Source organism: Ammospiza nelsoni, chromosome 23 (assembly GCF_027579445.1).
Source record: "Ammospiza nelsoni isolate bAmmNel1 chromosome 23, bAmmNel1.pri, whole genome shotgun sequence".
NCBI lineage: Eukaryota > Metazoa > Chordata > Aves > Passeriformes > Passerellidae > Ammospiza > Ammospiza nelsoni.
Genome location: NC_080655.1, coordinates 4660092 through 4673096, shown reverse-complemented (window position 1 = coordinate 4673096; position 13005 = coordinate 4660092). Strand labels below are relative to the sequence as shown.

General features: G+C 55.6%; 1 protein-coding gene and 1 long non-coding RNA gene across 3 annotated transcripts; both read left to right on the top strand.

Moving 5' to 3' along the window:
* The first annotated feature begins 1427 nt into the window (after positions 1-1427).
* Positions 1428-4984, top strand: PIM1 (Pim-1 proto-oncogene, serine/threonine kinase). 2 transcript variants are annotated; one of them, XM_059488017.1, is made up of 6 exons: positions 1428-1647; positions 1738-1844; positions 1944-1994; positions 2304-2670; positions 3250-3426; positions 3608-4984. In XM_059488017.1, the coding sequence occupies exons 1-6, from the start codon at positions 1566-1568 to the stop codon at positions 3757-3759; spliced, it is 936 nt and encodes a 311-aa protein (XP_059344000.1). In that variant the 5' UTR covers positions 1428-1565; the 3' UTR covers positions 3760-4984. The 2 variants fall into 2 exon arrangements, with proteins under 2 accessions (XP_059344000.1, XP_059343999.1); XM_059488016.1 differs by having other exon boundaries at positions 1944-2670.
* A 6535-nt stretch (positions 4985-11519) lies between these two features.
* Positions 11520-12638, top strand: LOC132083394 (uncharacterized). The gene is made up of 2 exons (XR_009419924.1): positions 11520-11629; positions 12067-12638. It is a non-coding gene; the product is annotated as an uncharacterized LOC132083394 (long non-coding RNA).
* Positions 12639-13005: the final 367 nt, after the last annotated feature.

Genomic DNA, 13005 nt, shown 5'->3' with positions numbered 1-13005 from the left:
CGGCGCTGACTCAGCGCAGCAGCTGGGCAGGTTCACGCACGAGGATGATTTTGGCCCCAGCTCATGGCTCTTGCAAGGCACGCTGCTGCTCCCTGCGACGCTAATGAGCAGGTTTGGGCAGAGCTGCTTCTGAGGAGTCAGGGACAGGCAGCCCCGGGAAAGCCAGGCCGAGCTCTGTTTGTCAACAGGTCCCCTTCGGTGCCTTTCATCATCCTGGCAAGGAATTTGATAATGAGTTCGGGGCCAAATGCTAAGTCACCTCATCCCACGGCTGAGCAGGGACTGGCAGAACCAGTTGTCCCAAATGTGCCCAGGCGTCGGGGCTGGGAATAAGGCACTGCCTGCCCCTCTGCCCCACTCTCAGCTTGCATCACCTCGAATTGCAACAACAATATATTAAATTTTTTTTTTAAACAATTATGTATTTTAAACAAAGAGGAATGGAGGTGCTGCGTCAGATTTTCCACACTTTTCCCTAAATAAAAAATGTCACTTTCTGGGTAAAACGGAAGGAAGATTTTCCAGTTTTTGGTTGGCTCAGCCCCAGAAAGAGGATGTGTCACATTCTGGGTAAATCTAAAAGGAGCAGCTGTGGTGGTGAGTCCTTCCCGGTCACTGCAAGGGCTGGGCCACAGCTCCAAACCCCAGTTTGGGGGGTGCATCTTGGTTGTATTTAATCCTTTTTCTTAACACTGAAGGGGATAGGATCTCACCAGCATTTCCAGTAAACCCCATTCGATTTCAAGCAATTCATCCCACAAGTATGTGTGGGATGCCAGGAACTCTTCGGTCTTGCTTAGGAGCAGGAGCCCAGATGGGCTTTGTCTGGAATAATTCAGCTCCCAGTGGCTGTAGCTCTTTGCTCCAAATGCTAATAGAGTGAGTAATCAGAGATCTCCATCCAGTAAATTATTTATCTTATCTCTGGAACTCGGGGAGGCATCTCAGCCAGCGACTTCTGCGGAAAAAAGAAGACGGGGTGTGGGGGGGGTGGAGGGTAAAAAACCCTAAAAACAGCGATATTAGTCAAGAGCCCGCAGCTGGAAGGGCCACATGGCCACTTTTACTGGAAAGGGGAAAAGTTCACGCGCTGGTTGGCGCGTGATGGAGCAAGAGCGGAAGAGCGGAGCGGCGGGGCGAGCCCGGGGGACGCCGGGCACGGGGGAGCGGCGATTCCCGGGAAAACGCAGCGCGCGAACCGGCGCCGCTGGGCGTGGCCGTGGGCGGGGCTCCGTGACCGCGCGGGGCCGCCCGGGCAGCGCTGCCCGCGCGCGCCGCCGCCGCGCCCGCTCCTCATTGGCCGCCGGGCCTAGGAGGGGCGTGGTTATGATGCGTAACCACGCCCCGCGGGGCGTGCGGCCCCGCCCCCGGCCCCTGCGGCTCGCGGGGCCGGCAGGGGCCGCGCGCCACACGCGGCCGGGCCTCGCGCGGAGCGGCCGCTCGCGCCCGCAGCCCGCCCTGCCCTGCCCTCAGCGCCCTCACAGCCCTCACAGCCCTGCCCGGCCCCGCGCCCCGCCGCAGGTGCCGCCACCGGCCCCAGCACCGCCACCGGCCCCAACGCCGGCATGCTGCTCTCCAAAATCACCTCGCTGGCGCACCTCCGCTCCGGGACCGCCGGCGAGCTGCACCCCGCCAAGATCCAGCCAGGTGAGGGACGGCCGGTGTGGGGGTGCCCGTCCCGGCTCGGGGCCGGCCGGGGCAGCGGGCGGAGCGCTGACGGGCGGGTCTCGTCCACAGGGAAGGAGAAGGAGCCGCTGGAGCAGCTGTACCGGGTGGGCCCGTTGCTGGGGAGCGGCGGCTTCGGCAGCGTTTACTCGGGGATCCGCCTCTCGGACGGCGCCCCGGTAAGTGGCGGGGCGGGCGGAGCGGGAGGGGGCTCGGCGGCGCGGGCGCCGAGCTCATCCCGGCGCCGAGCTCATCCCGCCGTTCCCCTTGGCTCGCAGGTGGCGATCAAACGCGTGGCCCGGGACCGCATCTCGCAGTGGGGAGAGCTGGTGAGTGCGCGGGGCCAGCGGGAGAAGCCAGCGTGCCGGGCGGGGATGAGCAGAGACGGGAGGATGGAAACCGGGACGGCGCGGGGGGAGCGGTGCGGGGTCACCGGGGGACGCGGAGCATCCCGGGCCGGGAATGCCTGGCGCCGATGGGGGCGGGCAGGGGGACACCGGGATGTCCAGCACCGGTGGGAGCGGGCAGGGAGACACCGGAGCATCCCCCGGATCGGTGGGTGCGGGCAGGGGAACACCCGGGCTTGCCGCGGGCGGGGGTGGCTCAGCCCCGCTGATGGCAGCGTGGTGCCCCCGCAGCCCGGCGGCAGCCGCGTCCCTCTGGAGATCGTGCTCCTGAACAAGGTGGGCTCCGGCTTCCACGGCGTCATCCAGCTCCTGGACTGGTTCGAGCTCCCGGACAGCTTCGTGGTGGTGATGGAGCGTCCGGAGCCGTCTCAGGACCTCTTTGACTTCATCACGGAGCGGGGGTTCCTGCCCGAGGAGATGGCGCGGGGGCTGTTCCGCCAGGTGCTGGAGGCCGTGCGGCACTGCAACAACTGCGGCGTCCTGCACCGCGACATCAAGGACGAGAACATCCTGCTCGACCTGGCCACGGGCGAGCTCAAGCTCATCGACTTCGGTTCGGGCACCTTCCTCAAGGACACGCTCTACACGCAGTTTGACGGTGAGCCCATAGCCGGTGCGCGGCCGGGCCGGGCTCCGGAGGTTTCCCCGTGCCGGGGGTGGCCGGCATGAATTCTGCAGCCGCTGCCAAGTTCTGTTTGGCACGGGGAGGATGTTGTGAAACGGGAGCCGGCTCCCGGCCCTGCTGACAGCCTCCGTCACCCGGGCTGGCTCGGGCTGGGGCGGGGGAAGCCAGCGTGACAAAAACACCCTGGGGAGGGGGGAGCGGAGGGGGGGTTTGCAAAACCCGAGCACCGGCCGGTTTAGTTTGCAGGTGCGGAAGGGCTGGGGCTGCTCCTCTCCTCTTGTTTGCCTTGGTTTATAATTTAAATTTTATTTTTTTACCATTGCGCGGAGCGGGGGGAAGGCGTGGTTTTTTTCCCCACCCGTAGGTGGGTTTTTTCCTCGCATGTAACGGCCGGGCCTTTCCCGGGCCCTGCTGCCCTCTTCTGGCACCCGCGCCTTCCTTTTACAACCCAAAGTTTGTAAACAAGAGTCACGTGCTGGCGGGAAGGCGGGCGGGTCACGCCGGGTGCCGGGGATGCTGTGCCGAGGGCTGACGAGCTGCTGTGCCCCGCAGGAACGCGCGTGTACAGCCCCCCGGAGTGGATCCGCTTCCACCGCTACCACGGCCACTCAGCCACCATCTGGTCCCTGGGTGTGCTGCTCTACAACATGGTGTGTGGGGATGTCCCCTTCGAGCAGGATGAGGATATCATCCGGGGCCAGCTCTTCTTCCGACGGCGCATTTCTCTCGGTGGGTACCGGGCTTGGGATGTGCCCGGGGGAGGCTGCAGCTCCCAGGGAGCTCTGCAGGAGGGGCACATGTGCTGCCATGCTGCTCTCCTCCCAAGCAGAGGGTGGGCACGGCTCAGATGGTGGCACAAGGTGGATATGAGCCTGCTCTGACTGATCATTGCTTGCTGCTTTCTCCCCAGAGTGCCAGCACCTCATCAAGTGGTGCTTGTCCATGCGCCCCTCGGACAGGCCGTCCTTGGAAGATATTTTCAACCATTCTTGGCTGCAGGACATTCACCTGGAACCAGCTGAGATCACCCTGCACAGTTTGATCCAGGAGCCTGACAAGTAACAGCTCCATGCAGCTCCTGGTCATAAGAAGCAAAGAAAACCAGACTTTTTCATCCTGACCATAACACTGAGCAGGGATCCTCAGATGTTCTCAGATGGGAATGTGCATATCCTGCCCTGGAGCTGGGCTCAGGACCTGCTCTTCCAAGTTCTGGTAGCCACCATCCAAGCCAGCTGTCCTGGACTCCATCTGAACTTTGTCTCTTCTGAGATTTTACAGTAATTTTTTTTTTTTGGACTGGTTTTGGAGGCTCTCAAGTGTCATCTTGATCTGCTGAATTGGATGACCTGACTGCAAGAAAAGCTTCAGTGGGGGAAAACTGTGGGGAGGGCAGGGCCTGTGGCAAAGTGGCTGTCCCTTCTCCCTGTCCCCTGCTTGTGTGCCTTCTGTTTGATCTGAGCTGTGCTGCAGGAAACACTTGACTTTTCCTGCAGTGCTGCTTTTCTGACTCGCCTGGGCCTGTAGTTCCTTTTTCTTTTTCAAAAAGGAAATGGGTCAGAAGATGCTTGGGAACCAAGTGGGTTATGCCTCGCCTCCTGTGCCTCCATCCCACATGGGTTTTCTGGGGTTCTTTGCTTCTCTGTGCCCTCACAAATGCACAAACAATGCAAACCAACAGCTGTAAATGTGTACATAGCTCTACAGGAGCAAAGCTTGATGTACAGTTGTGAATAGTGATAACATTTTTGCCTTTTTTTCTCATTTCCAGTTTTTGTTTTTAATTTATTTTCATAAATTTGTTGTTTGTTTTGTTTCTTAAAGGAAGAGTTCTGGCCGCTAGGATAACTTATTTATTTATTTATAATTCATGTGGGTTTCCAGCCCATGCCTTGCTTCTACAGCTGCTGATCCCCCAGTTTTCCATTCAGGTTTTCCCTTTGTTTCTGTCCTGTGTCCATCCCTGGGCCTGTTGTGTTTCCATTGGGTGTCTGGTGGAGGTGTGGGGTGGCAGCTTCTCCCCAGCTGTCTGTGTACATAGTTCTGGGTGCTGTTCTTTCCTTGCCATGTGCAGATCTCAGTTTGCAGATGAATTTGGGTTTTTTCCACGGGTGTCTTGTTTTTTGGGGCTGGGGAGGGGGGGGCTGGCCCAGGCTGTCTGCACTGTCCAGTCTGTACCTGTAACCACGTGTGTAGCCAGCAGGTTTTGTTAATAGTTAATATTGTACAGGGGAATTGAGAAATCTTATTTTTTTTATGCAGTTTTAAATAAAAACAAAACACTTGCTGTGCTGGAGACATTCCTTTGTTGTGGGGTGGGATGGAGGATATGCTGGGGGTTGTGGGGCACCAGTGACCACACCATGGCTACTCCAGGGACCTTGACTCCAAAAATCCCATCCCAGCACAAACTGGGACCAGATGGATCTGGACTGCCCTCCACGGGGTGTTTCCAGCACTGGCAGCTCTCCTGGGAGACATCAAAGAGGTGCTGAGCCCTTTTCTCCCATTCATCCTCAGGCTGGTGCGGAGCATGTGCTGGAGCTGGCGAGTAAACAAACATCAAAGCTTGCTTACGAAACGCCGGATGTTGTCAGCCAAATTCAATTTGGGCAAGGCAGATCCTGTTGCTCCGGCTCTGTTGGTGTTGCATGCCCGGGGCTGGTGGGTGCAGGAAGCTGCCAGCGGGCTGTCCCCACCTCCGGCCCGGCCAACGCAGCACAGCAGAGGAAGCTGATGTGAGGATTACGAGAAGTCGGTCACTATCAGTCAGCAGCGGTCGAGTTTTTTACCCTCCAAACTGTCAAACCCCATTTTCAGCTCTGCGGCACTTCAGGGATGTTTGTTTGTGCGTTTTCTTATCTTGGTTTGGTTTTTTTTTTTTTTTTAATTAGTTTACATGTGTTGAATTTTGGAGACGGTTTCTGCGTGACCTGGAGCAGCTGCTGCTGCGTGCACAGGGCTGTGTCAGCTCCAGGGAAGGGGCAGATTTCCCTTTTTATAGGTGACTGCAAATGCCCAGGCCAGATCTGACACAACAGGACCCTCCTTTCCTTGGCTTCCTCCAGGTCTTTTTCCTTAATATCCCCATGTCCAGTGAGCAATCCCTTCCCCAGCTCACCCAGGGCTCTCCTGTCCTGCTTTCCAAGCCATAAACCTGCTAGGAGGGAATGAGGGCTCCTGGAGCCACATCCCAGCCTCATGGAGTGACCTGCTATCATGCCTGTGTCTCTGCCTCGGTGAAGAAAGTGTTAAGTTGGTTTGTTTGTTTTGCTTTTTTATTTCTTGTTTTATTTTTTTTCCTTTTTCACTCAGCTTCATCTTTCATCTCCTTGGGGCTGCTCGAAGCAGGAAGCACAGCTCCAAACGCCGTCAAACTTCGGGCCTATTTTGAGATGCGGTTTAGATCTACCCTCCTTGCTCTCTTTTCCACTCGAGACCATCCAGGAAGCTGCTCTTACACGAACACAAACATCCCCAGCACACCTCCAGCTACCCCTTGGAGCCCCTCGTGTGGGCAGCGTGCCCCTGAGCACTATCACAGCCCCGCTGCAGCCCGGCCCACCCTTCCCGTAAGCGCTCGCGACTGTTGTGGTGTTTCTTAGAAAACTCTGCAGGTCCCAAGTGGAGCTGGCTGCTGATAGTCCCTCGGTTTCCGCCTGTGGCTGCTGATTTTGTCACCCCCAAGTTTGTGCTGCAGCACAGGACAGAGCCAGAGTGTCCCCAAGATCCTGCTGGCCATGGGGATTGTCCTGTCTGAGTGTTGGACTGGTGTGTGTGTGATCCCAGTGCACCAACAGTGCTGAGCAGCAATACATGCACCAGGGTAAGTGCCACCAGATTTGTGTCCCAAGCCTCTCTGTTAAAGGATCAGTGCACGTTTGATTCCCTGAGCACCATCCTGAGCAGTGACACCTTCATGAGGACAAGAGCCACCAGATTCATGTCCCAGGTCTCTGCCACAGGGGTGATGGGAGAGCAAAGATGGGCAGTTACAGCATCAGTTACCCATTCTCCCCTCCAGGCTGCCTATCACCATTGCACTCAGGGCCTAGGGGAAAGAAAAGCCTTTTTCACCCCTCATTTTTCCTCACTGAGGGGATATTTCCTGCACTTTGAGGACAGGAAAGGATGAAAACACAGGAGTTACCCATTAGGAGGTGACTCAGAGGCAGCACTGCTCTCCCACCTCCCTTTCACAAATTTTTCTTGTGCCCCTGTGTCAGTAGACAAGGCACCCACAATGCAGAAATTGTGAAAAAAATAATGAAGCAGAACCAGGAGGAGATTTCAGGCTGTTGGAACTCCAGTTCTGGGAGCACTGGAATCCCACAGATGACTGAGGTCTTTCAAGGGGCCAGCACTCATCTCACCTGTGCCTTTCTGCAGACATCCATCCCCAGCTCAGGTGCTTGGTGATGCAGGAAGGACCAGCCAGGGGAGCAAAAGGGACATTTTTGTTTTACACATCATTTCTGGAATGTGAGATGAGCAACAGCCAAACTTCTGCCAAGGCTGGAGAAAGGCAGATGAGCACCAAGGAGAAAATACCTGGGGAGCAGGGCCTGGGCTCACCACAGGGACCTGAAGAGCCAGAATCTCAGAGGTGGCACCTTACCACCTCCCTATCCTGAGGAAAACATCCAGGTGTCCCCGAGGCACTGTCTCAAACCCTTTGGCCTTCTTGGCACAGTGAGTCACAGGAGCTATTTTCGACTCCTGCCTGAGGTCTTAGGTCGGGGTGAATTATCAGCAAACCATGTCCCAGGGCTCCAGCTCCCCGGGAATGAACCCTTGTGGCAACCAGTCTGAGCCCTTTGCCAGCAGCCTGTGTGGCAACAGCATCATCTCCATGTGGGGAAACTGAGGCACAGCGACCCAACTCGCTGGAGATCTTTTGTGGTGTAGCCTGGGCTCACCTCCTTTCACCTGCCCTCTTTCCTCAGGCTGAGATTTGCAGCAGGAGCTCCCAGCTTTAATCCCCCGGTGTCCCCACATCCCCTGGGCTGGGGATTGAATCCTGCAGGAGCTCACACCAAAGCCCTGCCCCCTCTCAGGGTGAAACCAGGGTGAAACTTGTCCCTTCCCTGCCCTCCTGTGACACCCCCAGCCTGCAGGGACAGCCGGGGGGGCAGGTGCTGGTTTCAGGCACCTGGAGCCCCACTCCAGAGCAGAGTCTCGTGTTTTGGGGTTTGCAGTGACTCTGCCAAGAGCAGAGCTGTGCTCACCCTGCCTCCGTGACACATCGAAACTGCATCACTCAGCCTGCGAGTTGGTGGGGGTTTTAAAGAGGAAAAAACACTTATTCACCATAAAAAACCCCAAACCAACCGCAAAACCTTTCCAGCGTAAAGTTGAGTCAAATTTAGCAGCTTCAGCGAGAGAAACATATTTTGAAAGCTGTAATGGCAGTGTTTCTTTCATCCCTTTCCAAGCTTTTGGTCCCCTACCTCCAGGGCAATATTTTTGTGCCCTTACTCACCGGGTTTATAACAGTTAGGAGGGGGTTAAGCAACCCCAAAAATGAAACAACATCTCCTGTTACAAACTGCAGCAGCCACTTCAGCGGCCCTCAAATACCACAGAGGCACGTGTGTGAATACGAGGGGCGAGCGGGTGTCGGGATGGAGATCTCACCCCCTGAGAAAGCTGTGAGAGAAACAGCAGCGGCAAAATGTCACTTCAGGTCACCCCAAATTCTCAATCTCCTTCCCTGAAATGGGCAGGCAGGGCTGGGACCCACAGCATCAGAAGCAGCCCCGGGGGAATCCAACCAAGCATGCAGCAGGGATGTGCCACGGCAGCCCCAGGCTCGGTGCCAGGTTACTCCGTGGAGTAGGTTGCTCCCTGTAGGATACCCACACTCTCAGGGTGCCCAGGTGTGTGTACATCCCCCCCAAAGCACACAGATTTGGCCCAGTTTGGTTCTTGCCTTCATTAATCAACCCCTGCTTCACTTAATCAAGGCGCAGCTGTGAGTGCCAAGGATTTGGATTTCACCCTCCGGGGGAGTTTCTCGCCTTTGGGGAGCGAGCAGGATGTGGGCAGAGCAGACAATGAGCCCCCCACCCTCGCCAGGGTCACTCCTCTGTTGCTCTAGCAGGGTGTTTCCAAACAAAACCTTGATAAAGCCAACAAACACGGGGAGCAGGAGAAGACGTGCGAATTGCTGTGGGAAAGCGGGAGGGAAAACTCCAGGAAACATCGGGCACTCAAACTGGGGAGGAACAGCAAATCCAGCCCAGCCTGCCCGCAGGGAGGGGACAGCAGGACCCAAAGGAGCTCTGCAGCCATTCACAGATGCTAAAAGTGACTGCCGGACAGACGGACTCACCGTCCGTGCTCACCTCCCGCGGGGGATGGATCCCATTTCCCAGAGTCTGCAGCCGAGTTACGGGATGAGGGGATTTGTGATAACATTGTTGGATGTGTAATACGTGATAAATACCCCTGGGGTTTTGAACTCCGCCTGGAAGGAGCAGCATCCCCACCCAGCTCCTTCCTGGAAACTTCGCTTTCCAAGCCAGCCCCTCCGGCCAGGAGGGCATTGCTCTCCCCGCAGCTGGGTACCTTCAAATATCACATGTAGGTACCCTCAAATGTGATATTTTTGCCAGCTCTGAAGTTTCCTTTCTCTGCTTTAGCTTCAGGATGGGAAAAGGAACCGATTCTTCTGTCTCGAGTTTCATTCTCGTTCAGAATCGAAAGCTGCAGGAGATGCTGGGCTGGTTGTCAGAGAACCAGGGCTCGCTCTGCCCCCCGAAATATCTCCCGTAGGCTGGAGATGGATGGAGAAAAGGGCAGAAATCGCCAGCTCGGGGAACCCGGCAGGTGCAGAGACATCGCAACGAGCCCGTGCCGCCCTCTGCTGTCAGTCCCAGCGGCTTTGCAGAAAATCCCCTCATTTTGAATTTTTCTTTTATTTTAGTCCCCTCATTTTGAATATTCTTCCCTTTTTTTGAGTGCTTCCAGTCCTCCCGTGTCCTGAAAGGCTTCTTCTTCCCTTCACCCTAAGTTCACAAAGGTGAATTTTGTGTTCATGAAAGGACGGCACTCAGTGCTCTGGTCTGGTCGTCGAGGTGGGGAACAGGTTTTTCTCCACTCTTGCGTGGGTTTTTCCCTGGCCTTCCCTCATTTTGAATATTTCTTCCCTTTTTTAAAGTGCTTCCAGCCCTCCTGAAAGGCTTCTTCTTCCCTAGGGCTTAGTCAAAGGTGAACTTTGTGTTTAAGAAAGGACTGCACTCAGTGCTCTGGTCTAGTTGTTGAAGTGGGGAACAGTCAAAGCTTGGAGTAGATGATCTCAGAGGTCTTTTCCAGCCTAAATAATTCCATGGTTGAATTCCTGGCACGTTCTGGGGGCTGACATGGAGCCAGTGTGACAAAAACACCTGTAAGGGCAGCAGAAGCAGCTTTAGAAGCTGGGCTCTGTCTGGTTTTGTTTGCAGGCGCAAAGGGCTCGGGCTGCTCCTCTCCCCTTGTTTGCCCTGGCTCACAATTGGGGTTTTTGAAGGATAAACACAGGTTTTTCCCCACTCGTGGGTGGGTTTTTCCTGGCCTTCCCCAGGGTTGCATTGCCCTTTTCACACCCCAGGGTTTGTCACCATGAGCCTGGGGCAGGACAGAAGGCAGCAGGTCCTGCCCCAGGGATGCCAGGCCAGGGTCGGGAGCTCCTGTGTAACCCCACAGGAGTGTGGGGGTACAGCTCCCCAGAGCAGAGCCACTCCCACTGCTGTGACAAATGGATTTGTAAAGAATTCTCAAAACTTAGAAACCTCACATAGTCTGCATCTGTATGCAAACACTGAGGTAAGGTGTGCTGACTGAGGAAGGCCACGGAATAGAGATGACATGAATACAGCATAACTTTCTGACAAAACATGTATAATATTCATTTAATATTTGCAAAAAGCCAAACATAAAATAGGCATTTTTCACACCTCCCAAGCAGAGGCACAGGGTGGACAGGAGCCTGCTCTGACTGACCACTGCATGCTGGTGTCTGTCCCCAGAGTGCCAACACCTCACCAAGTGGTGCTTGTCCATGTATAATAAATTAATAAATGTAATAAATAAATATTGTGTGTAATCAGAGTGGGGTTTTTTATCCTTTTTTTTTTTTTTTTTTTTTTTGAATCCTAGAATGGCTTGGGTGGAAAGCGAGCTTAAATTTTGTGCCACCCCCTGCCTTGGCAGGGACACCTCCAGGGCCAGGGTAACTCCACACTGCTCCAAGCCCCCTCCAGCCTGGCCTTGGGCACTGCCAGGGATCCAGGGGCAGCCCCAGCTGCTCTGGGCACCCTGTGCCAGGGCATGCCCACCCTCACAGGGAACAATTCCTTGCCAATATCCCATCCAGCCCTGCCCTCTGTCAGCGGGCAGCTATTCCCTGTGTCCTGTCACTCCAGACCCTTGTCCAAGCTCCCTCTCCTGGAGCCCCTATATGCTGTCAGGTGCCCCGGAGCCCTCCCTTCCCCAGATGAACACTCCCAGCCCGGCTCCATTGCACAGGGGATTCATTTTAATCCCTTTTCCCGGGCGGTTTCCCCGTCACCGCCCCCGAGCCAAGATGGCGTCGCCGGGGGCGCTGAGGGGGCCGGGGGGCTCCGCCTGCAGCGCCCCCTGCGCCCGCCGGGCGGCGCTGGGCCCTACTGCGCATGCGGTCACTACCCGAGCAGCCAAACTACATCTCCCGGCATGCACCGCGAGCACCGCCTGTCCACACGGCGGTCTGGAGATGAAAGACTCCAATTCCCGGCATGCTCCAGGAAAGAAACGCGAACACGTGACTCCAGGCTACGATGCTTTTTGATCCTGCGGGGCCACCGTCGTGTCGGACAAGCCGGAAGTGCCGCTTGCCCCGCGTGGGTCGCAGATGGCGGCGCTGGGCCCCGGACAGCCCCGGACAGCCCCGGACACCGCGCCCGCCCTCCCGGTGAGCGCGCCCCACCCTGCCCCACCCTGCCCCCAGCCCTTCTCCCTCGCTGCAATGGCGGCCCCGCGCCTTTGGGCCGTTCTGCTGCTGCCTTGGCCCACGGCGGGCCCGGTACCGGCAGTACCGGCAGCACCGGCCCGTCCATCATCAGCCATCCCCTCCTGCCTGCGGCCTCTCTGCGTTATTATCCTGCATTTTAGAGCACTTTTATTTTATTTATTGCATTTGTTTTTCTTTGCGGTTGTTTTGCTTTAATAAAATACACAAAGCTTTGCTTGTATTTCCTCACAAACCTCATTTTGTGAACAACTCTGTTAATTCCACACAGCTGCTCTGTGTGCTTAAATGATTCCTTAAGGATTTGTCTGCAATTATAGAAATGAGAATTTCACACGTTGCTGCATTTGTTTGGTGTTTGTTTTTTTCCTTCTGCACAGAATTGTTTGGTGACAGTTTTTAATGTGTAACTGAGCAGCAGAGCAGCTTCCAGGGAGCCCTGCAGCATTCCCAGGTCTGGGATTTTCTACAAAAAAACCTGGAAAGCCAGGAGGGTGAGATTTCCAAAGGGTTGGGATGGTTTCCAGAGCATCCCTGTGAGAGGAAAAGTGGATTTGTCTTCCCAAACAAGCTACTGGTAGATAAAACCAGCACTGGGAGATAAAAGAAACAATGGGAAGGATTCCAGTGATTGATGGATGGAAAAAGATGTTCGCCTTTACAAATAAACTTTAGGTTTGCTGATAAGTGAAATTAGACATTGAGAGATGAAAGAAACAATGGGGGGAAACCTTGAATTCCATAAGAATTAAAAATGAAAAAGGAGGGTTGTACATTTGAGGGGAATCTTTGGTATCAGGTGTTTTGGGAAGTCTGGGCCTCTCAAGTACCTCAGAAATGGGAAAAGAGAGAAGGGAAATCGGGATAAAAAGGCTGCAACCTCCAGAAATGTGAGCGATCTCAGGGCAATGCCCCATGGCCTCTGCCTTTATTGGAATAAAGTAAAAATAAACTCCTCTGTCTCCTTTTTGCACATAAACCTCCGATGTTTGTGGTAACACATCCGAGTAAAGAGCGTGAGCAGGAGGTGGAAATAGCGCAGATCGGGGCAAACGAGGGCAAAGAAACGCAAAAAACGGAGAAAAAGAGGAAAAAAAAAGGCTCGGAAGGGCTCTGGGAGCTCGGGGCTGCGGCACCGCCGGGAGCCACCAGGGGGAGACAGAGAGCGGCCCCGCCGCACCGAGGGATAATGAGGGACAAAGGGGGGCAAAAGGGGTACCAGGGACAAAGAGGGGCAAAAGGGGTACCAGGGACAAAGAGGGGCAAAAGGGGTACCAGGGACAAAGAGGGACACCGGGGGACAACCGTGACGGCCCCGC